The sequence below is a fragment of the Lathyrus oleraceus genome, chromosome 2 (assembly GCF_024323335.1).
Source record: "Lathyrus oleraceus cultivar Zhongwan6 chromosome 2, CAAS_Psat_ZW6_1.0, whole genome shotgun sequence".
Classification (NCBI taxonomy): domain Eukaryota; kingdom Viridiplantae; phylum Streptophyta; class Magnoliopsida; order Fabales; family Fabaceae; genus Lathyrus; species Lathyrus oleraceus.
The window spans coordinates 75,326,411-75,349,611 of NC_066580.1; the positions used below are offsets into that span (position 1 = coordinate 75,326,411).

At 39.2% G+C, this 23,201-nt stretch overlaps 2 protein-coding genes across 2 annotated transcripts; one reads left to right on the forward strand and one right to left on the reverse strand.

The window, feature by feature from the left end:
- The first annotated feature begins 332 nt into the window (after positions 1-332).
- Positions 333-2,225, forward strand: LOC127121978 (protein FAR-RED ELONGATED HYPOCOTYL 3-like). The gene is made up of 3 exons (XM_051052397.1): positions 333-1,192; positions 1,376-1,436; positions 1,686-2,225. Exons 1-3 carry the CDS (start codon positions 333-335, stop codon positions 2,223-2,225), a joined length of 1,461 nt encoding a protein of 486 aa, XP_050908354.1.
- Positions 2,226-4,790: 2,565 nt separating this feature from the next.
- On the reverse strand, positions 4,791-7,824 carry LOC127118203 (uncharacterized). The gene is made up of 3 exons (XM_051048359.1): positions 7,559-7,824; positions 7,278-7,479; positions 4,791-5,364 (listed from the first exon to the last, which is right to left on the reverse strand). Exons 1-3 carry the CDS (start codon positions 7,628-7,630, stop codon positions 5,054-5,056), a joined length of 585 nt encoding a protein of 194 aa, XP_050904316.1. The 5' UTR covers positions 7,631-7,824; the 3' UTR covers positions 4,791-5,053.
- Between the last annotated feature and the right edge of the window lie 15,377 nt (positions 7,825-23,201).

Sequence of the window (23,201 nt, forward strand, 5' to 3'; positions counted from 1 at the left end):
TCCTCTGCATTGCTAACATTAATCATCCTTTTTTCTTAAAAAAAGTAGCGTTGCGCCTGGAAATGTATCTCCGGAACGTGTATGAACTTTTCCGGAGATGCATTTCCGGAAGTTGTCTGTGTTTTATTTCCAAGTATGTTTTCAGCAGTAGCGCTTATATATTATTGTGGTTTTAATTGTTTTCATTAGATATGGTGCACCCCGATGTTTTCCCAAAGAAAGTTGTTTCTCTGAATGTCCAAGGTGGTGTTGTGAAGGCGATAGATGTTGGCAATAAATTTTAAAACAAGCAAGAGTTTGAATCTCGTGATCAAATATTTCAATGGATTCGTATGGAGGCCTCTAAACTTGGATTTGGTGTGGTTATCGGAAGGTCTGATAATGGTTTGGATAGAAGATGCGTTTTTGTGACAATGACGTGCGAAAGAATAGGGACATATAAAACTCCTCTTCAAAATTTTAAAAGAGACAGCACTAGTTCTAAAAAACGTGATTGTCCGTTTAAGGTGCGTGGTTACATGTTGGCAAACAAAAACCGGAGATTTAATGTGATAAGTGGTTTGCATAACCCTGATGTGTGTGAAAAATTAGTCGGTCATCCTAGTGTGTGTCGGCTCATGCCGGAAGAGAAGGAATGTGTTGCTGACATGATCTTGAATCTAGTTCAACCGAAAAATATACTTGCAGCATTGAAACGGAAACGACCCAAAAATATATCAAATTTCAAGCAAATGTATAATATTCGACACCTAACTAACAGGGCGCTTAGGGGGGATAGAATCGAGATGGAACAACTCTTGAAATTGTTGGATGATAACAGTTACGTGTCTAGGTACCGAACGTGCGAGGATGAAGTTACTGTTAGAGATATATTTTGGACTCATCTTGATTCCATAAAGTTGTTCAACACGTTTTCTACGGTGCTCATACTTGATTCAACCTACAAGATCAACAAGTATAGATTTCCATCATTGGAGATCGTTGGTGTTACCTCAATTGAGAAGACATATTTTGTTGGTTTTGCAATTCTTGAGTGTGAAAAAAGGACAAATTTTACTTGGGTCTTAGAGGTGTGTCGGACACTATTGAAGGACCAAAGTGAGATGCCTAAAGCGATTGTTACCAACTGCGATACTGCATTGATGAACTTGGTTGCAAATGTATTTCCTTCTTCTAATGCATTACTTTTTAGGTATCATATAACAAAGAATGTAACAAGTCGAGTTAAACCCGCGGTAGGGACGAAACAGATAGAGTCCGAAGATAGAAAAATGGTGAAGGCGGGTGTGATTGTGGAAAAATAAAGGATGCATGGAATTGTATAATAAATTCTTCCATAAAAGAACTATATTGTCGATTCTATTATGCATTTCAGGAAAGTGTGTGGAAACTATCCAGATTTGTTGAAATATGTTGAAAGCACAATTCTTGACCAGGTGAAGGAGAAAATTGTTTATGCATGAACTGGTAATGTTAGACACCTTAGAAATACAACAACTAACAGAGTTGAGACTGCCCATGCTACTTTGAAAAATTGATTGGGAAATAGTAAGGGAGATTTGTGTAGAGGCTGGGACTCCGTGAACCACATGATTTAATACCAACATAATGAGATACAAATATCATTTGGTCGGAGCATCACAGTTTTGGAGCACAGATTTAAAGACAACATTTTATATTCTCAGTTAGTCGGTAACATTTCTCGGGCGAGTTTGAACTATATTTTTCACGAGGCTAAACGAGCTGATAATGTAGGCTCTGATAGCGCAAAGTGTGGATACACAATTGTGAAAACCTATGGTCTCTCATGTGCTTGTGTTATTGCTAAAAAGGTGAAACTTGGTGACCCAATAAAAATGGACGAGGTTTACACTCATTGGAAGAGACTTAGGTTTGATGATGATGGTGTCATGAATGACGGTAAATCGAATATCTCTAATTTGACCAAATGGAAAGTGATACAAGAGAGATTTTTGAAAGTCAGTGACAACATGAAACTCCACATCAAAGAACAATTGAGGAAGATTGTTTATCCAAAAACCACCGACATGAAACCACCATCTCAACCGATAAAAACAAAAAGTGCTCTGAAGAAAATGAAGCTTACACCAAATGACAATTTGAGTACACTGTCTCCTTCATATTTTGAACATGTTAACAAAGTTTTTCCCGACTCACCAACTCCAAAAAATCTCAAAAAAGTGATGTCACGCCACCTCCGCTAAAGATTCCATTCATCGACGAGATGCCGATTTTTATGCACAAATATATCGAGTGGATCGTCAATGTTGTGAGCGATAGTAATTACGGTTATCGAACCATTTTGGCTTTACTTGGTAAAGGAGAAGATAGTCATACACTTGTCTGCCATCAACTTATTCAAGAGTTGAAGACACATAAAGAATCATACACACGATTGTACGGAAAGAAAGAAAAATTCGATGAAGTTTATGAGTCTCTCGTTCTTTGCCTTAGCGGCCCGACACCGGAGGCAAAATGGATGCGCTTCCCTAAAATGGGTCACCTAATAGCATGTGTGTATGATAAAGTGTGTGTTGACTTGACATGCTACGATTTTTTGAAAACCTTTTATCCACTGCGCACCGCCCCACCTCAAAATCCAAATGATCATATTGGGTGCTTTCAAAATCAAGTCATTTTGTTCAAATTTACTTGAAACCAGAATGCTCGATACCACTTACATCACCTGAGTGGACGGCTCATTCAACCACAAAAATTGAGACTTGGGCGGATCATTTCATGGAAAGGATGCAAGAATTCGAGAAATTGAACAACATTGAAAAATAATCAAATGCACAAAAGTCCAAGGGGGTACTACCAATAGATTTAGTCGGCGCCATATGTTTCGATTCGTTTTAATTTCTTGTTTTACCGGACAAATAAGTGTATGTGATTGTGTCTCAATATAAATGAAATGTTATATATTCACCATTTGTTCATATTTTGTCTTAATGCATTTTTGATCTTCCCTATAACAACAATTGTGTTTTTTGTAAATGAAAAAACATGTTCTGTTTTAGGATTCTGTTTTGAAATTGGTTCAGGAAAAGTTCTGGAAATGCATCTTCAGAACAAGATAATAGGGTGCGGTTCTGGAGATATATCTGCAGAATCAATATACCAGTTAATGAGTGGTCCATATTAATCTATGGCTTCGATAAATTTAGGTGTTCTTATGTTATATTTCAGATAAACTGAAAATGTCTCAAATGTCACAAATAAGGATCTATTAGTATGTCGCAAATGTCTTCTTCTCCAGCTCTACACCCGGGCGAATGTTTAAGCTCATCGATTTTATCTCCCTCGAAGAGATCAAAGACGAAATTCACCATCTCCTACCTTACGGAGACAATCAAAAGATTGTGAAACTCGAGTGTCGTTCATCGTCGATTGACAACGGAGGAAAGATTGAGTTCATCAAATTTGAGCTCAAGACGCAAGCAAATGTAAGGGCTATGTGGAATACGTATTTCCATTTCGAAACAAAAATTTCACTCGAATTGAAAACAAAGGTTTCAAGGTCAGTCGAAGATATTGCGAAGATGTTAAAACGTCTACATGGAAATTTAAGTGTAATGTTGCATTTTATATTGAAATCATCTATCTAATGCTTATTTTATGTTATGAATGTTAATTTCATTTTAAAAATTTACTAAATATTGAATCTGCTATTGGTGTGTCTTCGAAAATGTAATTTCAAAAATATTTCAAAGATTCATCTACATAATAAAGTAAAAAAAAAAATAGGTGGAACTCATAAATGATCTTACTTGAATGTGTGTTGAGGTGCATCCGAAAATGTATCTCCGAAATCAAATGATATTTGTGAAAATTCGTGTGGTGTAGTAAAAACGTATAAGGTACGTTAAGAAATGGTCTAGATCTTGTAACACTACCGACCCAATTGATTTTAAAGATGCAAGAAAATTCTTTGCCGCGTTAATCTTTAGGGAACGGAACCTAAAGATTAACGTGATACACATATTTTAGAGCTTTTTTTAATGCATTTTCCATCATTTTCATTGTTTAAATGATTGTACAGCAACCCCTATATCAAAAGTTCTAAGAAATTGAGGTAATTGGGAATAAAATTGAAAAAAGCATAATAAGAAATCTCAAAATTTCACTACCACTAAAACAAAAATAAGGCTATGGAATTCACACTCAAACTTAAATTCAAACTCGGTGATAATTAAGATCAATACAAATAAAACTTTCAATTAAAAACCCAATATCTCAAATCAATTATATATCCCACTCTCTAGTGTTTCAAAACCTAAACCAAAATGACCTATTTGAGTCATGATATCTCTTATGTGGTTAATTATGCTCACGGGAAGATTAATGAGTTACAACATCTTATTATATTAATTAACCATCAATTAAATATAATTAATTTTTTTAAGCATACTATCTAGCCTTACGACCGACTAATCTAAGGAAACTAATCTCACCGTTTATTAACAGAGACCTATTTAAAGCCAGAGCAAAACTCACTATGATTAATTCAAGTCAGAACAACACATAGATTGTTAACACCTAGCGGATTTCGAACATGAGATTTGAGAGGAGCATACTCTCAAAACCCAAAACTTACAAAATAAAATTAATTACATATTTAAATCTTTTTTTAGGCAACTACATATTTAAACACTGCAATCATCTAAATTGCTGTCGAATTTTGGTGACAAATTCGTGTTGAAACAACAGAACTCAAAATTATATATATGTTAGTTTGAGTTTTATAAACATGACCAAAGCTCAGGTAGTAATCAGGAACAGACGTTGATATTAGACTCACTCCTGCAACAAACATATACATTTACTACTATGAAACTTGAGCACTTAGTTCAGTTTTTCTCCAAAAGATGCTACCACTATATACACAAAGCCACTAGAGAGGTTAGGTAACAAACTGAGGTTGCAACAGATATAAACCTTTACTACTATCAAACTTTAGCACTTAGTTCAGTTGTTCTCCAAAAGGTGCTCTACTACTATGTACACAAAGTCACTTTGAGAGGTTACTGGCTTACCGTAAATACGTGCCAAATGAAGGTTGCAACATATTGGGCATCATACATTGTTGTTGTTGCCATGGCAATGATACCCCACATGCCTCCACCTCCCGATTGTTGTTATTTGCATGTGGATCATCCATGTCCATCATTTCACTATCTTCTGCCTCGAACGTTTGACATGTCTCTGGTACTATTTCTTTGCGTGCCAGAGGATTAGGAACCCATGGGATAACAGCCAAACAGTCTTTTGATGTCTTCTCCCTCCTCGTTTCATCTTCGCCAAGTTCCTCTAGCTTTACAGTTCCCCGTGACAACAAATAATCTGCAAAAGATGGTATAAGATATTCAGCCAGATCAATAACTTTGTCAAAATATTTGTAATACAATGGCCCAAAAAAACATGTGGTTCTAACTTCAAATGTAAAATAAGAAAACAGTTATTTTAACCAACTCTACCTATCTCGCAAAATTAAAAAATTAAAATGCAATAACTTCTGGCCTTGCTGAGCAATTGGTTAGACATAAGAACAAGATTGTTTTTGTGGCAAGTCGACAAATGCCAATAAACAAATCAACTTAAAATGGCAACGGGACAACATACTATTGTTGCACTCCTGATTCCTGATGGGAAGCATGAAAAATTTACAAGGAAGAACAGAAGTCCTCATGGGGATGCCATGATGGGAGCTGGTTTAGATTAAAATGTACAAATATATTTGTATTGAATGTACAAAAAGAATATGCAGAAAGTATGTAAATTCCCTATATATCAGAGAGATCCAAGACTCTCCCTGGTGGACCCAATTCTACTTCTGGACGAAATGACTACCATTCTTCTCAAGCCACTCTTTTTATTTGTACACAACACATCTTAAATAATTAACGGGCCTATCATGCCACTCTTGTGGACCTCAAAAAGAGGAATGTTAACAAGAAACTTACAATTTTAAGGTTACATAGGATGACTAGTGCAACTGGAAATAACCAATACTGTTGTTGCTGTCGTGTGAGCTACAAGCTCATCCCTAGAAACCGACTAATCTTTAAGTCAATAAAGAAATTTATCGACAGCTCCAAAAGGAACTAAATTTGAATTTTAAGTGGAAAGTGTAGCATGTTTATAGTATAACTATATTAGAAAAATACAAATAACACGTTCCTTGATAGTTGATACACTCTTCTCAACACTCACTCTAATAGAGAAGATCCAGTTGTTAAGTGAGGATTTCATAGAAATTCACCCAATATTATAACAGTGTCAAAAGAGAGCCACAAAGACGGTATCACAGTACAAATATTCCTCTACATACTGTATAATTAGTGAAGGACTTCTCAGGTTGAGATAACTAAGTCTTAGGCTATGGTTTTTCTTCCTACAAACCATTTAAAATCTACTTCTGGGATTTTAAGTTTACAAACGCTCAAACTACAATTTAGCAAGAAACATAAAAGGAAGTAGTAGAAGCATCAGAGCCATGACATAAAGGATGCGGCGACTGTGGTGAGAGTAACACAAGCTACAAGCTCGTCACTAGTAAAAACCGAAAAATGTGGAAAATAACAAGATTTATCACATAGCCAAAGTAGACATAAGACTCCATCGAAAAATTAAAAAACTAAATTCATTCTGAATGAATAAAACTTGTGAAATTTCAAGCAGCCTTTTATAACTGGGAAAGAGTAGCATACTTTTTCAAAAAAAATGCTAGCAACACATCTGTCAACATCCTTAAAGTAAGCGACTTGCAATCAGAGAAGGGCATTGTTGAGCTGAGAGACTAAAATCTAAGAGGCTATGTTTTTCCCCTTCCTTTAAACCGTTTAACATAGACAACAAGCTTCAAGCAGGTAGTTCGGTTGGTGAGCTAAAAGACACCGAAGGGGATATAAGCCAGAGGTCCAGAGTTCGATCTCTAAAAACTAACATAATCACAGACACCCAACAAGACACTGACATGTCGATATCAGCAATAATTCGGAAAAAAAATCGATAAATAAAATGTAATCACGTTGGTGTCTGACACTGTCAAACTCCGGACAGACATGCATTTGTTTAGAGGTGTAGGGGCTACATACAAAACAACACCAATGGTTGTATGATTAAATTAGAGGGAAACAATAAACACAAAAGCAATCAATTATCAGCAATATACACAATATGATTAGTAGAATACTATAGGAAGCCACAAAGAAACATGCAATCAAAGAAAATGATACAAATTGTTACTTATTTACCCTTTAAACCCGGAATCAAGTGAGTAGCAACAGCAATGGTTAAAGGAGGGGATGTAGGGGACTTGAGAAGAGGAATATTTGAATTGGAGGGATGATGATGATATAGCACCAGTGATTTGTCTTCGTCAGATTGCTTTAACGGTGGCACTACATTTGCAGGAGTATCTTCCTCCATCTCCATAGTCGTCATCTCATAATAATCCTTAAATTAGTAATAAAAAGAAATGAGTTGGAACTGGAAATAATAATCGTAAAAACAAAATGTGGAAGAAAGTACAAACCAGTTTGCTTGATTTTTTTGGAGGGGAAAAATGAAGGTAATCGAAACAATCGTCATCGCGCTTCGTCTTCATTGTTGTGTCGTTGGGGTTTGGGTTATGGGTTTTTCTCCATTTCACTGAGGCTAAGCTATGAGAAAAAATAGTAGTGGACAATGAAATGTGTTGGAGTACTATCAGTGCCGGACTCGGACTCACACTCAACTCAAATTTGGATACAGACACAAATACGAACACGAAGATTTCGCTAATTTAAAAAATATAGGACTCAAGCAGGGTTGTGTACTCCCTCCGTCTCATAATATGTGTGGTAGTTAAAAAAAATATTATAGTAATTGTTGGTTCAATCATTGGATTGGAAATTGGAGATGAATTTGGTTAGATTAATTTTTCAAAATCGTTAATGGGTCAAAATCGAAATAAAATCGATAAAATCGAATTGAACCGTCCAAAATCATTCGAACCAAAGAACCGGAGCCGATTTTGTAAAATGGTCTGGTTCAAAAAAAATGCATCAAATTAACTATTTTTTTTTTTTAATTTTAACATGTCAACGTCAAAACTGTAACATAAATTTTCCAATCACAAAAAAGAATTCTATATTTTTTTTACAACTGTTCGGACGTGGTTTTCACGCGAACAGTCTCTAACCTTCCTATCGAGGTTTCATAGACTAAAATGTGTTGAGTATATGATATGTTTTTTGGTGAAGTGTTTAGGTCAAGAAAGCGACAGGTAAAAAGACTTGTGAGAAAGGGTGTAACGAAAATACACGGATAAAAGTAAGATAAAGACGTAAAAAAATAAAACAAATGAAATGACTTGATAAGTTAAATGGTTGGAAAATAAATGTGGAAGCAAGTGTACATTTTTTGCAGGAAGTTAACTCTTTTCTCTTAGACGCTTAATACTTTATGTGTTTTCCTTTTGTAATGTTACAAATACCACCCTAAAATTGAAAATCAAATCTACTTAAATAGTAATAAAAAAATAATTGTTGTGGTTGTTATCCATTCACGATGCGCCACGCGTCAGAGCCTGTAAACCAACGTCTTTAGCAATTTCCCCCACGTTCTACTTAAACGATTTGTAACAATCCTGGTATGTTTCGCTTCGACTTCGACAAGATCACCCCCCCCCCCCTCCGTCGACTTTCTTTCGACCTGGCTTAGGTCCCTCCTGATCGTCGAACCGCTTCGACTGCATTCCTCCTGCTTCGATTTTTCTTCTTCGGCGTGGTTGAACTTTGTTGGCTAACAAATTGCCCCCCCCCCCCCTAAAAGGCCAGTTTCGACCGAGAGACAATTCGACCGAGAAACTTGGCGTTTTGACTTTCCCAAATTTCGGCTGGATGTCTAATCGTTAATGATGCTTTACACAATGATGATTTCTTTCTGCGTCATAACTTTCCAGGCAAAAATGCCATCATTAGCAGTTACTTCCTAGGTCGTAGATTTTCAACTAACTCTACTAACTTTCCCACTACCACTGAATCAGACAGCTGTCGTCAATCGACTGACCCTTGGTTGTCATTTTGTTTCCCTATAAATATCATTATTTCATATTCACCATTTTTCTTTCTGCTTATTCATCTTTGCATTTTTCCTACAACTTTTTCAGAGCGACATGCGACACTAAAATTGAAACTTCTCCACTCCACTTCAAAGGCTCTGAACTTGTCTGGCCCCATGTGGCTGTTGCAACATTGGTTAAACGCCACCTTCAAGTACCAGTTGGGTTATCCTGTGTCGGAGCGTATAATGCGTTTGAACCAGGATCGACCTATCGAAGGCGTAAGACTCGCCTTAATGACATGTTAGAAGACTCCCAACGAACACCTTTTTATGAAGTATTTTAGTATGTTCATCGAAGCCAATTATTTTGTTCCAGATATGGCCCCATTTGTGGATCGAATCTTTGGCCCAAAATGGTTTAAAAACCCTTTCCCTAGTGATTCTCCCCAAGTTGCAGCGCTGTCGAGTGCTATGTGGAGGGCATTTTTGACTCCTACGATGATGTCCTTCAGGATAGAGGCAGAGTCGAAGGGATATGCTTTCATGAGCTACCAACTGTTTACCTTAAAAGTCGATAAACAACCACTGATCTACCAAATTTCTAAATTTGGTTACTTACAGGATCGATCAGATTGATCCTAGGACATGTGCTAATTGTTTCGAAAATGAATTTTGGTAGTAACAAATGCTCCAATAATAAGCGCAAAATTAGGGTTTGAAAAGTAATAAAAAGGGTGATATGAACGAGAGAAATTGTAAAGGACTTGTAAATGACGAAGTAAATGTTGAAAGTAAGGAAATCTTAAGACTGTAAAGTAAATGTTGAAATCAAAGAAAAAGCAAGGAAAAAGCAAGGAAATCTTAAGAATGTAAATGACAAATAAAAAGGGGGTGTTTGGAATGAAGAAGTAAGAAAGTATATTTCTGGAAAAGAGTAAAGATAAATTTATATTGCTTTGAAGTAACTAATAATGGTGTAAACAAACGTAGGTTCTGTGATTTATGTTTCTTCTTCACACGAGTACTTAATAAATTTACAGGTTTTTGTACACACTTTGACACACCCTTTTCTTAACACTAAGACCCTATATTTATACTGGATCGAGATAACTGTTTCTGATGGTTCTTCAATCACGTTGAGACACATGGCGCCTTGCATGTGCGCATTTATCCACTATGCTCCACGTGTGCTCTAAACGGTTTCTAATGAGGGCGAAGTTCCCTCCCTTATTTAAATTTTGAATCTTTGATTGAAAACCATTTTCAACCGTCTTCAAGAGACCTTTTCTGGAATCTCAATTGTATGTTGATCCTTATTAACCTTGCCCAGTCGAATCACCTCCAGCTGGTCGAATACCACTTCCTGGTCGAAAAGAAGCCGTACATATGATTTTCAATTTTGGTAATTCTTAATGGGCGTCGAAAATATGAGCTAACAAATTTCCCCCAAAAAATGTTATTTTCGACACTTGTGAGAAAAAGACATTTTTTGAGACCTTGTTTCGACGCCTTAGTAACCCTGACATTGTGCCAAGTGTCCCAATGTTAGCAAAACTTTTCAGTTTCTCCAACTTATCTAGTGACGTCAGAGTCATCATTGTCTTTTTCCTACCCACGTCTTTTTAGCCCACAACTGAATCTTTTCACTCATCACGTTTCCTAGACTCTAGGAAATCATGAGCTACAACATTAATTGACATCTCCATTACATTGCCCAAAGGAGACACGCGTCCCACTAACTAGTCCATCATTAATACTGATTTGAAATGCTCTTTCTTCCAAGCATGCCTATAAAACTCACTAACTTACCCATTTCACATTTTTTCTTATGCATTATGAATTTCCAAACACTCTAGCTCTCCTTTCTTCAAACATTCTTCAACTAAACCCAGATTTCCTTCAAACTCTAACAATGGCAACCTTAAGCAAAGCTCTTAAAGGAACAGGTGACTCTGTCAAAACCATCGTCAATAGGACAAAAGCTCCAAAAAAGATCTCTGAACTTCCTCCATTCGCCACGTTGTCTGCTCCACTTGCGGTTGGCAACCGACAATACATACCAGAGCCCCAGACAGAAGAACATCGCAAAATTTACGCTTCTCAGGTACTTATTCCTGTTTCTGTTTCTGAAAAGACTTATGCATTATCTGGCCCTTAGCTGATTTAGATGATGATGCTAGTAAGCTTAGAGAATTCTTCCCCTCTTACCACAAATGTAAACCCATAGGGCAAGCTAGAAACCCTAGAACTGAAACCCCCTCCACTGAAAACCCTAAGGCTGGGGATATTATAGATCAAAGGTTTATGAATAATGGTTTCAGAGCCTTCCGTGCTACTCCCACCTTTAAAGATCCTACGGATTACCTAAACTGGTTAACCAAAGTAGAGAAAGCTAAAGCCCGGGCTTGGAAAGACATAGGAATATATGACCTGATTATGCTGTCGAAATTGGATTTAGATTACAACACTCCCATGTTGATTTCCTCATTGTACTTTTGGGACAGTACACATTACACCTTCCACCTTCCTTGTGGTATGGCCACACCAACCCTTTTCGACATGGCCGTTATTACAGGGCTGAAGCCTACTGGACACACTTATGATCCCGACATCGACTCTATGGACACCATCGCCTTTTCGACCACCAGAGCAGCATATTCGAAACACATTGCTCATTACCATGATAAAGATACTAACGATGTCTCCGACGTGGAGCATATAGCCTTCTTATCCTTATGGTTATCACACTCTATTTTTTGTTCTAAATCCCTACAAGTTGCTAAGAAGTACCTCACTCTGGCGAACCAACTACGCGCAGGGCACGATATCTGCCTAAGCGAGATGATCCTGGCAAGCCTTTATGAATCTTTGAGCGATGAAGTGACTCAACTGAAGAATTTGGGGAACAAAGGGAACCTTCTCCTGTCTGGCCCTTTTTGGTTATTGCAACTCTAGCTAAATGCCACTTTCGAGGCCAGTCTGCCGAACAAAGGCCTCGTCAACGAAGATGCTGGGGAGATCCGGAACAGAAGGGTCGAAAGCCTTAGGTTAGCTCATCTGGCTCCAAATGATGAAGGACAAGCCCTCCAACCGAATTTCATGGGTTATATGATGATGCTTGCTAAGCACCATGTCTTCACTAGGACAATCGGTCCCATTTGCCTTTAGGAAAATCGGTCCCATTTGTTTACTAGGACATTCCCATCTCTATCCAAGAAACAGGAGACAAAATCTTTACTGATTTGGGAAGTCCTTTTTACCCCCAGGATTCTAACCCTTCGACTCAACCCTTCTAAGGTTCAGGTGACTTTGATAACCTATCAACCCAACCTCGTTGCTCGACAATTTGGGTTAGTTCAGGTCCTCCCAAAATTCATGTATGACAAGAAGGGTAGTCTCCTTCTCCATAATACAATCCATATCGAAGATACTGCTCTCAAACAAATAGCTAGGTATATTGGCAGAACCCAGCTTACTCCATTCAACTTTGAGCCCAGCTTCCTCTGCAGTCGAAAGTTTGGGAAATGGTGGACTAAGTACTACGTCGAAGAATTTTGTGATGTCACCTCTTTCATTCAACTATTTGACAAAGCTTTTATTCTTGTGCAGGAAAAGACCAGGAAAGGTACTTATACACTTATAAGACAAATTCAAGCTTTTCAAAGCTACTTTGAAACTGCCTATAGGCTTGACGATCTTAGTCGAATTATCTACGAAGCAGTTGTCACGCTTAAAGAGAAATTTTCAAAGAAAATGGAAAACCTAAAGATTCCCTCATACGTTCCTCATGAGAAACGCTATGAAATGGCTCTTGAATTGTTTCCCCCAAAGTTTCCTCCATTGCCTAATGCTGACTTCGGAGTGGCCATTGCCCCTCCATTTCCAGATTGGTTTATTTGTGGGGACTCCATTAATATACTTCGACAACAATCTCAAAAAAAATCTCAGCGGGTGGTTGCGACTAAGCATACTCTAGGAAGTTTCAAAGGGCATCTTCATAGAGGGATCGAAGATGTCCGAATCGAATCTGACATATACGAAGGTGTGACACAGGAAGTTTCCCTCGAAATAAATTCCCTTTCGTTTTCTTGTTTCTTTTATATTTGTTGTATATTGATGATACTAATATTCCCATTCTTAACTCAGGCTGCTCGAAAAACCTCTAGTAAGTCCCTTAAAAATGCAAAAGCCTGTTGTCATCCCCGTCACTATAGAATCTGACAAAGAGGATTTGTCGTCAGTTCTCAACCTAACTTCTAGGAAGAGGAAGCCATAGCCAAAGGCCACTGATGCTTCAGACCAACCTCCAGTTAAAATTTCAAGGAAAAGGCCTACTGCGCTTGTTATCCAAGAGCCTACTCCTGAAGAGATGGCGAAGATAGCGGCGACCCAAAGTGAGAGCGACAACTCCAGCCCTGAGGTCGAAGGTGACAAGGTATACCAAACTTCTCTCTACCTTACATAACTTGTTTACCGTCTTTCGCCATTTGTAATTTTTTTTATTGTATTGATTTTAGGGTGGCGTAAGCACTGTCATTCGAACTAAGAATACAACCTCCTCCACGCCTATCTCCGCACCAGATGTTTTAAATAGTACTGGCGAACCTACTTATCGACCATCATCTGAAAAGGGGTCTATAAGTGAGATTAACCAACCTCCACCTGGTGACCTCGACGCTTCACCACCAAAGACTGCCACTCAACATTCTCAAACTAGCGACTCCGGCCATAAAACTGATTCAAGCGAAGAAGGTGGGGCTAGAGGCAATCCAGAACCCATGGTTGTAGATGAATTAGTTGAAGACGGGGAAGCCCCTGGGGATGATTTACATACAACTGAAGGAGCGAACGACCCTCAACGAGAAGGTGGAGATGTCGAAGCTATGATTGTGGAGGAGGAGAACGAAGACAACCCCATCATAACCCCTGATGATGATGAAGGCTTTGAAGGGGGAAAGGCTAATGCAGGCGAAGAGCAAGCTCAAACTCAAACTCTTGTCACTCCCACTATGGTCGATGTTCCAACGGTCGGAATTTCGACGAGTAGTACCGGGGGTCTTTCTGCATAAAAATTGGCTATTCTGAAACGAAGCCAACCTCTTGAATATTTGAAGGCTATGCTAAACTGCAGGGAAAGTTCCTCTGACAAAAGCCTTAGTACTTCGGTGTCTGAAGATCAACCTTCGAGCACTCCTGCAGGCGAAGTTCTTTCTAAGATCAAAGATAAAGTATTCAAAGGCGACTTGTTTCTGTTGCTGCTGGCTGATCCCTCTGCCCCTTTGACTCTAAATGCTCTTCTTAGCCAAGTCGACCTGTTATAAGCTTCTCCTGAAGTGGCGAACGTTATCTTGGAAATAAGAACTATGATCGACCAAGCTGTTGTAGATCATAAGTTGTTACCTCAGCTCACAGGGTAAATTGAGAAGAAGTTTGGTTCTGAGCCTGCTGCCTGGGATGATGCCACCGAATCTACCAATAGGGAAATGGAATTGGAGCAGACCAAGCATTGTAATACCCCAAAATTTACCCCCCTCATTCATGCATTCATTTTTAGGTCATTTAACATTCCATATTGCATTTCATCATGTCAATCAGAATCAGATCCAAGAAGCTTGAACATCATCCAAGACACTTTGTGGGTTCTACTTAGATGATCAGTCAACACAGGGGAATGACTTGAGTTACTTCCACCATGTTCAAATGGGGTCTATTCATCATTCAAAACGCTAATCTTGAAGCAGCAAAAAGCAGAGCCTGAGCTGTCATGCTCGCTAGGCGAGCATTAGGGTTCGCCTAGCGAAGAGAACTGTCATGCTTGCTAGGCAAGCAAATCTTTCGCTAGGCAAAACGCACGCGTTTTCAGAATACAACAGAAAATCTTGGACTTGGACCTCTCTCATTTGAGCCCACAAAGCCACGAAAATCAGGCTATAAATTCTAATTTTCATTGAAACAAAACCCTGAGGACTAACAGCCAACCAGAAGGAAAAGAAGATTCTATTCCTATTGCCCTGGCAGAAGAGAAGAGCTAACGGAATTCAGAGCAGCCTCCGGACATTGAAGGGAACTCATCTGCAAAGAACCAATTCCCTCTCATATAAACCCTAAGATTGTTCTGCAAACCCAACCGGGCAATTCAATTTCATTCGATCTCTCCAATCAGGTTTGCCTTATTCCCATTACTTTACGCTTTTAATTTGAAATTTCTAAATGTATGAGATATTATGGTGAATTTGGAAGAGTGGGTATCGTTCGGTTTTGCCCACGGGTTTAGATGTGCATGAATGTGTAAACAATACCTTGAATGTTTAATCGTTTCGTTTCTGAGATGGATGCCATAGGGTTTAGGGTTTCTGAAATCATACTGTTATAAAAAAAGAACCCAGAACCCGCAGGCATTCGCTAGCACCTTCGCTAGGCGAGCCTGCAGCGAAGCTTCGCTAGCACCTCGCTAGGCGAAGCAGTAGCGAGCGTGACAGAAGTTGTTTTTTGCTCATTAATCTGTTTGGTGATCGTTAGGACATGCTTTCTCTTGCCTCCGTGCACTGTTTGCCTGACGCTTTGTTGTCATGTTTCTTTTGTTTGGTGCAACTCTTGATTGCACCCAGTTTTGTTATTCTAACCTGTTTGTTGAGTTTTTGTGAGGGCTCACATGACTCCTGAAAGGATAGCTTGCTTGGTGTTCCACTTTATTTGTGGGATACCATTTGGAGATTTATCCCGATTACCTGTACTGACTTGCTTTCTTTGCTGGTGCTAGCTTGAGAGATCTCCGGGTTTCTTATTTCCTTAAGTGCTGTTACTTCGGATCTTTATCCGTGTGGTAGATCTCTTGATCCCTTTTATTTTTCCCGCATTTTACTGCTTTCTTAGCTGGAAGACCTCGATAGGAGGCAATGTTTTTGTGTGTTTACTTTTGTGCCTAAAGACCTCCAAAAAGAGGCACTAGTGCTAAAGACCTCCATGAAGAGGCAATTGGCGGATAAAAGGGATTAGTAGTCAATCCCCCGTTATTCAGTGTGTCGTTCTTTAAGATCATACTACGTGTCGATACTTCAGAACAAAAGCCCAAGATCTTTTGTTCGATCAGTCAGTGGAGAGGGTACCACCTTTCTGAATCCCCACTTTTTGTCATGAGCTCACCCTGTCCAGGGTTAAGAGCTATGAGGTCTTATCCTCATTACCCTTTTGATCTGCTCACCCTGACGCTCAATGTCAGTGGTTAAGAGCCCATTTGATTACCCTTCCATGGCTTGTTTGTCAAGGTTGATATGACCCCTCTTGACTAAAGCCCTACCCATGTATGCTTGAGCCCCCTTGTTGGTATGTTTACTTTATGCATGTTGTTTTGTATGGTGTGATCGTCTCCCCATAGGATTGCTAGGCTTCGTATAGTCTCTCATTTGCATGTCAATTAAGGTAGCACTGTTCCTTCGTCTAGGACTTCCGTTTTGCATGAGCATTCCTAAAACACAAACAAACTCATTGATTTTTCTTCTCCTAAGAACACGTTAACTCCTTCTACTACAGGTGAGTAAGTCTCCAAAGGTCGAGCATCCGGTAGATTGCGCAGTAACGTCGTTCGTCCAAAATAAACCCCGTAGTTAGCCGAACTATGGTTTACTCTGATTCTCATTCCAGATGAGATACGTAGGCATAAGATGCGATGTCTTAGCGAGCACACTTCCCCTTAACCCATAGGTAGCCGAGCTACGAAGACTCTAATTCTCATATTCAGAAGAGATACGTATGCAGTGGATGCGACATCCGTGCGAGTCATTTCCTTTTGACCCCTCTTTTAGTAAATAGTACATTAGATAAACCCACACCCTTTAGACAAGAACAACAAAAGTGGATCCCGTAGAGTACTACGGATGCGTAGGGGTGCTAGTACCTTCCCTTCGCATAATCGGCTCCCGAACCCAAGATTTGGTTGCGAGACCTTGTCTTCTCCTTCCCTTTTTCCAGGTTTACTTCGAGCGTTTCCTTTCCCTCCTTTGGGATGAATAACGCACGGTGGAGACTCTTCTGTCTGTTTCTTTTTCGCCGGTTGTTTTTTCGCAGGTTGCGACAAGCATAAGAACAAGGAAAAGGTCGAAGCTCATAACCATGACATTTCTTCCTAGAGGAAACAAATTGAAGAACTTCAAGAGAAGATCTCTGATGCCGAAAGAAGCAAAAATCAACTCTTGGAGTTTTACGAAGCTTTAATGGCTCAAGAGCTATCATTTAGCATGGAATTTGTCGAAAAGGCTAGACAACTTGAGTCTGACGTCAAACCCCTGCGATCGAAGAGATCTTTGTGCGAAAGACGTCTAGAGCTTCTTAAAGCCAAGTATCTTCAGATCAAGGCCAACCTTCCTTTCTAGTTTTTTTTCTTTACCTATTTTGTAATGTAATGATAATTTTCTTTGTAATGAATATTGGTCCTTTGGACCTTCGAATTTAATATAACCATCTTGGCATTTTTACCATATTGACTTTGTTTTATTTATATAACTATTCGTCTCTTATTTTTATCTCTTGGAGTATCAGTTTATATTTTTTCAAATATTTCCCATTTATTCTTAGAATACTTTTATCTTCATTAAGTTCTTCGATTTCATAAGCACCATTAGAGAATACCTGTAAAATCTGAAAAGGGCCTTCCCACTTTGGGGACCACTTCCCCAGGGCTCTATCCTTTTGATCCATTGGAAGGATCACTTTCCAGACCAAGTCTTCAGGCGCAAAAATTTTGACTTTTACCTTCTTATTATAAGAGATTTGTATTCTCTTCTTTTGCCGTTTTAGCAACTCTAAGGTATTTAACCTTTCTTCATCTAAGTCAACCAATTCATCCAACATCATGCTCCAATATGACTCTGTTGTAAGTTCATGGTTTCTTTGAATCCTTATGGATTGTAGGTGAATTTCTACTGGTAGAACAACATCATGGCCAAAGGTTAGTCGGAAGGGGTTCGACTTAGTGGCCTCTTTGGGAGAGGTACGACATGTCCATAAAATCTGGTCCAGAGTTTCATGGCAATTCCTAGGCTTCTTCCCTACATGCTTTTTAATCAAACCAATGATCACTTTGTTGGCAGCTTCAACTTGTCCATTGATCTGAGCATAATAAGGCGTCGAAGTTAACAATTTAAAGCCCATTTCTTTGGCAAAATCTTGCATTTTCCGACCAGTAAATACTGACCCTTGATCCGTTGTAATCGTCTCTCGGATTCCGAATCTATAAATAATGTGCTTTTGGATAAATTCGATCACATCCTCTTGGTTCACATTTGGTAAGGGTATAACTTCAATCCACTTTGTAAAATAATCAACTCCCACCAATATATATCTTTTATTTTTAGATGATGGAGGTCGAATTTCCCCAATCAAATCTAAAGCCCAACCCCTAAATGGTCAAGGCTTGATGATAGAATGTAATTCACTTGCAGGGACATGCTGTATGCCTGCATGCATCTGACATTCTTGGAAACCCTTTGCGAATTCAACACAGTCTTTCAACATGGTAGGCCAATACACCCCTTAGAGGAATAAAAGCCATTTCATCTTATGACCGACTTGGTGTGCCCCACACACTCCACTATGTACAGTCGAAAGGGCTAAGTACGCCTCTGACTCACTAAGGCACTTAAGCAAAATTCCCTCAGGAGAACTTTTAAACGACTTTATACCCAAAAGAACATAACTCAATGCTCGATACCTGGTTTTTCGATCAGTAGATGCTATTGGATTCTGCAAATACACCATTGTTGGCTTCCTCCAATCTTCATCCGTCAAATTGTCTACTGCCAATATTTCGAAATTCCCTTCATCAACATATCCTAGCTTTGTCTTTTCTAAGTCTAGGGGTATTAGTCTAGTTTCCACGACCTTTCCTCTGACTTCAATGACTTTATGCAAATTTTCTTTTGAAATTTTATACCCGGATGCAATCTGAGCCAAATCGTTAGCCACTTGATTTTCTAGTCGAGGTATGTGTCGAATATAAACCATTTCAAATCTTTTTAGTAGTCGATTGGCGATTATGAAGTACATGATTAAATTCTACTTAATACATCTATATTCTTTTCTGATCTGCTTTATGACCAACTCTGAATCATCCATTATTTTGACTCGAGTTGCCCCCAATTCCAACAATATTTCAAGTCCTGCTATGAGGGCTTCGTATTCAGCCTCATTGTTTGAGCAGGTACCTTCTACTTTGTACTGGAATTTTGTTAGAATTTTATTAGGGGAAATAATTACAACGCCAACGCATGTATCATCCTTATGACTAGACCCATCGAAGTATAACTTCCAAGGTCCCAATTCGAGATAGTTCAGTGCGTTTGCGTCTATGGAGTGGCCGACTATAAAGTCTGCTACCACTTATCCTTTAACAACTCTTAATGGCATGTATGTTAAAGAAAATCCAGTCAATGCTAATGCCCATTTCCCAATTCGGCTATGCAAAATTGGTTTGGATAACATATGTTTAATAACGTCACAATGAGATGAAACATAAACGTCAACAGGTTTGATATAATGTTTCAATTTTGTACAAGAGAAATATAGGCATAAACATAATTTTTCGACCATGTTATACCTAGTTTGTGCATCATTTAAGACTCTACTGAGGTAGTAAATGGCTCTTTCGACACCATTATCATCCTCTTGAGCTAACATGCTTCCTAAAGTCTTGTCAGATGCATATATATACAATCTCATACTTTTATTTCTCCAAGGTGGTGTCAAGATTGGTGGATGATTCAAGTATGCTTTAATCTTATCGAATGCTTCTTTTTGAGCATGCCCCCACTCGAACCCTTCCTTGTTGAGTCGAAGCAATGGTGAAAAAGCCCGCGTCTTCCCACTAAGGTTTGAGATGAATCTCCTTAGGAAATTGATCTTACCTAACAGTGACTGCAAACCTTTCTTCTTCGATGCCGCTTTCGCTTCCATGATGGCCTTGGTCTTATTCTGGTTTATTTCGATCCCCTTTTTGTGGACCACAAAAGCCTAAGAAATCCCTAGCCTGCACACAAAAAGTGCATTTTAAAGGATTCATTTTTAGACCATGTTTTCTCATCCTCTCGAAAGATATTCGAAGATGGTCTACGTGACTCTTCCCTGAAATAGACTTAATGACATTATCATCTATATAGATTTGCATAAAAGTTTCTATGAAATCATGGAAGATCGAATTCATCACTCTTTGGTAGGCTGCCCCAACATTTTTCAAACCAAAAGGCATCACTACCCATCCGTAGGCGCCTAAGGCTCTGGGGCATCGAAATGCTATTTTCGACATCCTCTTCAGCGATAAATATTTGATTATACCTAGAATACTCGTCAAGCATGCTTAAATATTCATAGCCTGCAGCAGAATCGACTAGCATTTGTGCCACTAGCATCGAATATTCATCTTTTGGGGTTACAGTATTTAAATCTCTAAAATCTATGCAAACCCTTAAAGTACCATTCTTCTTTACAACTGGCACAATATTAGCTAACCATTCGACATACCTGGCCATGCGAATGAAATTACAGCGGAGAAGCCTTTCGACTTCCTATTTAATCTTTGAAAGTATTGCTGGAGAAAATTGTCTTGGGTTCTGCTTCACATGCTTCTTTCCAGGCTTGATCGGCAGTTTCAATTCGACCAGCTCTCTGCTTAAACCAGACATTTCATCATAGTCCCATGTGAAATAGTCCTTAAATTCTCTCAGCAACTGGACCACTTCGATCTTGAGTTGAGGATGGATGTTGGCGCTGATGTAAGTTGGCCTTTTTATGACTCCCTCTCCCAAGTCTACTTCTTCAAGGGGATCCTGAGCCAGCATTTTAATGTTTGTTGCTAGCGGATCCTTCTCAAAACCCAAAGGCTCATCATCATAGATCGCATCGATCCTCTGGTCTTGCTCTTCATTCTGACCTTTATCAGGTGGCATTGGGTCAAAGTCCTTCCCAGGACCTTTCGATTGAGAAACTTCACTGGCTTTGACAGCCATATTTTTGACTTCGGCCTCTAAGGCCAATTGTTGTTTGCTCTCGGCTATGTAAGCTGAAATCCTCTTTAGCACTGTAAACTCAATCATCATCACTAAATTCACTTCCCCATCCTGTAAGGTCGATTCCAGACACTCCCAAATATCCGAAGTCGTCTTCACCTACTATCTCCCTGTCCCAGCGAAAACCATAGTGAGGGTGTAGTGACAGGGAACAATAAGCATTGTCATCAGAGGTAAATGCAAACTAAGCCGAATCACATGGAGCTATGGTGGCCAAGTGCTTGTCAAATTGGCGTTCGTCGACATGATTGATAGGGGTTTTAAATTACCCCTAATCCACCTCTATGTTTTCAATGATGCCATCTGGGCACTAAATTATTATCCTCTGGTGCATTGAAGATGGGACAACTCCAACCCCATGTATGCATTTTCTTCCAAGCAACAAATTATAGTCAACCTTTGTTTCCACAATCATAAACATTATGGACCTAATGATTGTCCCTACAGTTAATTCGACTTGGATAGCCCCCATGGTGGAACCCACTTTACCTTCATAGTTGGTTAGCAACATATTATGAGGTTTGGCATTAGTATAATATTTGCTAATTTTTCTCAACATGTGGTGAGGCATCAAGTTCACAGTCGCTCCACAATCCACCAATATTTTATTAACGGGGACGTCTTCGATTTTTCCAGTGATGAAGAGGGGTTTCAGGTGACTCTTCATGGCTTCACTAGGCCTCTCAAAAAAGGCATTTTCTCTTCAACACAACCGGGCAATTCAATTTCATTCGATCTCTCCAATCAGGTTTGCCTTATTCCCATTACTTTACGTTTTTAATTTGAAATTTCTAAATGTATGAGATATTGTGGTGAATTTGGAAGAGTGGGTATCGTTCGGTTTTGCCCACGGGTTTAGATGTGCATGAATGTGTAAACAATACCTTGAATGTTTAATCGTTTCGTTTCTGAGATGGATGCCATAGGGTTTGGGGTTTCTGAAATCATATTGTTATCAAAAAAGAACCCAGAACCCGCAGGCATTCGCTAGCACCTTCGCTAGGCGAGCCTGCAGCGAAGCTTCGCTAGCACCTCGCTAGGCGAAGCAGTAGCGAGCGTGACAGAAGTTGTTTTTTGCTCATTAATCTGTTTGGTGATCGTTAGGACATGCTTTTTCTTGCCTCCGTGCACTGTTTACCTGACACTTTGTTGTCATGTTTCTTTTGTTTGGTGCAACTCTTGATTGCACCCTGTTTTGTTATTCTAACCTGTTTGTTGAGTTTTTGTGAGGGCTCACATGACTTCTGAAAGGATAGCTTGCTTGGTGTTCCACTTTATTTGTGGGATACCATTTGGAGATTTATCCCGATTACCTGTACTGACTTGCTTTCTTTGCTGGTGCTAGCTTGAGAGATCTCCGGGTTTCTTATTTCCTTAAGTGTTGTTACTTCGGATCTTTATCCGTGTGGTATATCTCTTGATCCCTTTTATTTTTCCCGCATTTTATATCTTTCTTAGCTGGAAGACCTCGATAGGAGGCAATGTTTTTGTGTGTTTACTTTTGTGCCTAAAGACCTCCAAAAAGAGGCACCAGTGCTAAAAACCTCCATGAAGAGGCAATTGGCGGATAAAAAAAGGGATTAGTAGTCAATCCCCCGTTATTCAGTGCGTCGTTCTTTAAGATCACACTACGTGTCGATACTTCAGATCAAAAGCCCAAGATCTTTTGTCCGGTCAGTCAGTGGAGAGGGTTCCACCTTTCTGAATCCCCACTTTCTGTCATGAGCTCACCCTGTCCAGGGTTAAGAGCTATGAGGTCTTATCCTCATTACCCTTTTGATCTGCTCACCCTGACGCTCAATGTCAGTGGTTAAGAGCCCATTTGATTACCCTTCCATGGCTTGTTTGTCGAGGTTGATATGACCCCTCTTGACTAAAGCCCTACCCATGTATGCTTGAGCCCCCTTGTTGGTATGTTTACTTTATGCATGTTGTTTTGTATGGTGTGATCGTCTCCCCATAGGATTGCTAGGCTTCGTATAGTCTCTCATTTGCATGTCAATTAAGGTAGCACTGTTCCTTCGTCTAGGACTTCCTTTTTGCATGAGCATTCCTAAAACACAAACAAACTCATTG

What these genes read in the sequence shown, in the direction of transcription:
- LOC127121978 (XM_051052397.1), top strand. Translation starts at nt 333, where the DNA reads ATGGAGGCCTCTAAACTTGGATTTGGTGTGGTTATCGGAAGGTCTGAT. An exon ending in TCTAATGCATTACTTTTTAG is followed by an intron (nt 1,193 to 1,375) that starts GTATCATATAAC and finishes TATGCATTTCAG; the next exon opens with GAAAGTGTGTGGAAACTATC. An exon ending in AAAGCACAATTCTTGACCAG is followed by an intron (nt 1,437 to 1,685) that starts GTGAAGGAGAAA and finishes TTATATTCTCAG; the next exon opens with TTAGTCGGTAACATTTCTCG.
- LOC127118203 (XM_051048359.1), bottom strand. Translation starts at nt 7,630, where the DNA reads ATGAAGACGAAGCGCGATGACGATTGTTTCGATTACCTTCATTTTTCC. An exon ending in CAAAAAAATCAAGCAAACTG is followed by an intron (nt 7,480 to 7,558) that starts GTTTGTACTTTC and finishes TACTAATTTAAG; the next exon opens with GATTATTATGAGATGACGAC. An exon ending in CTTGATTCCGGGTTTAAAGG is followed by an intron (nt 5,365 to 7,277) that starts GTAAATAAGTAA and finishes CATCTTTTGCAG; the next exon opens with ATTATTTGTTGTCACGGGGA.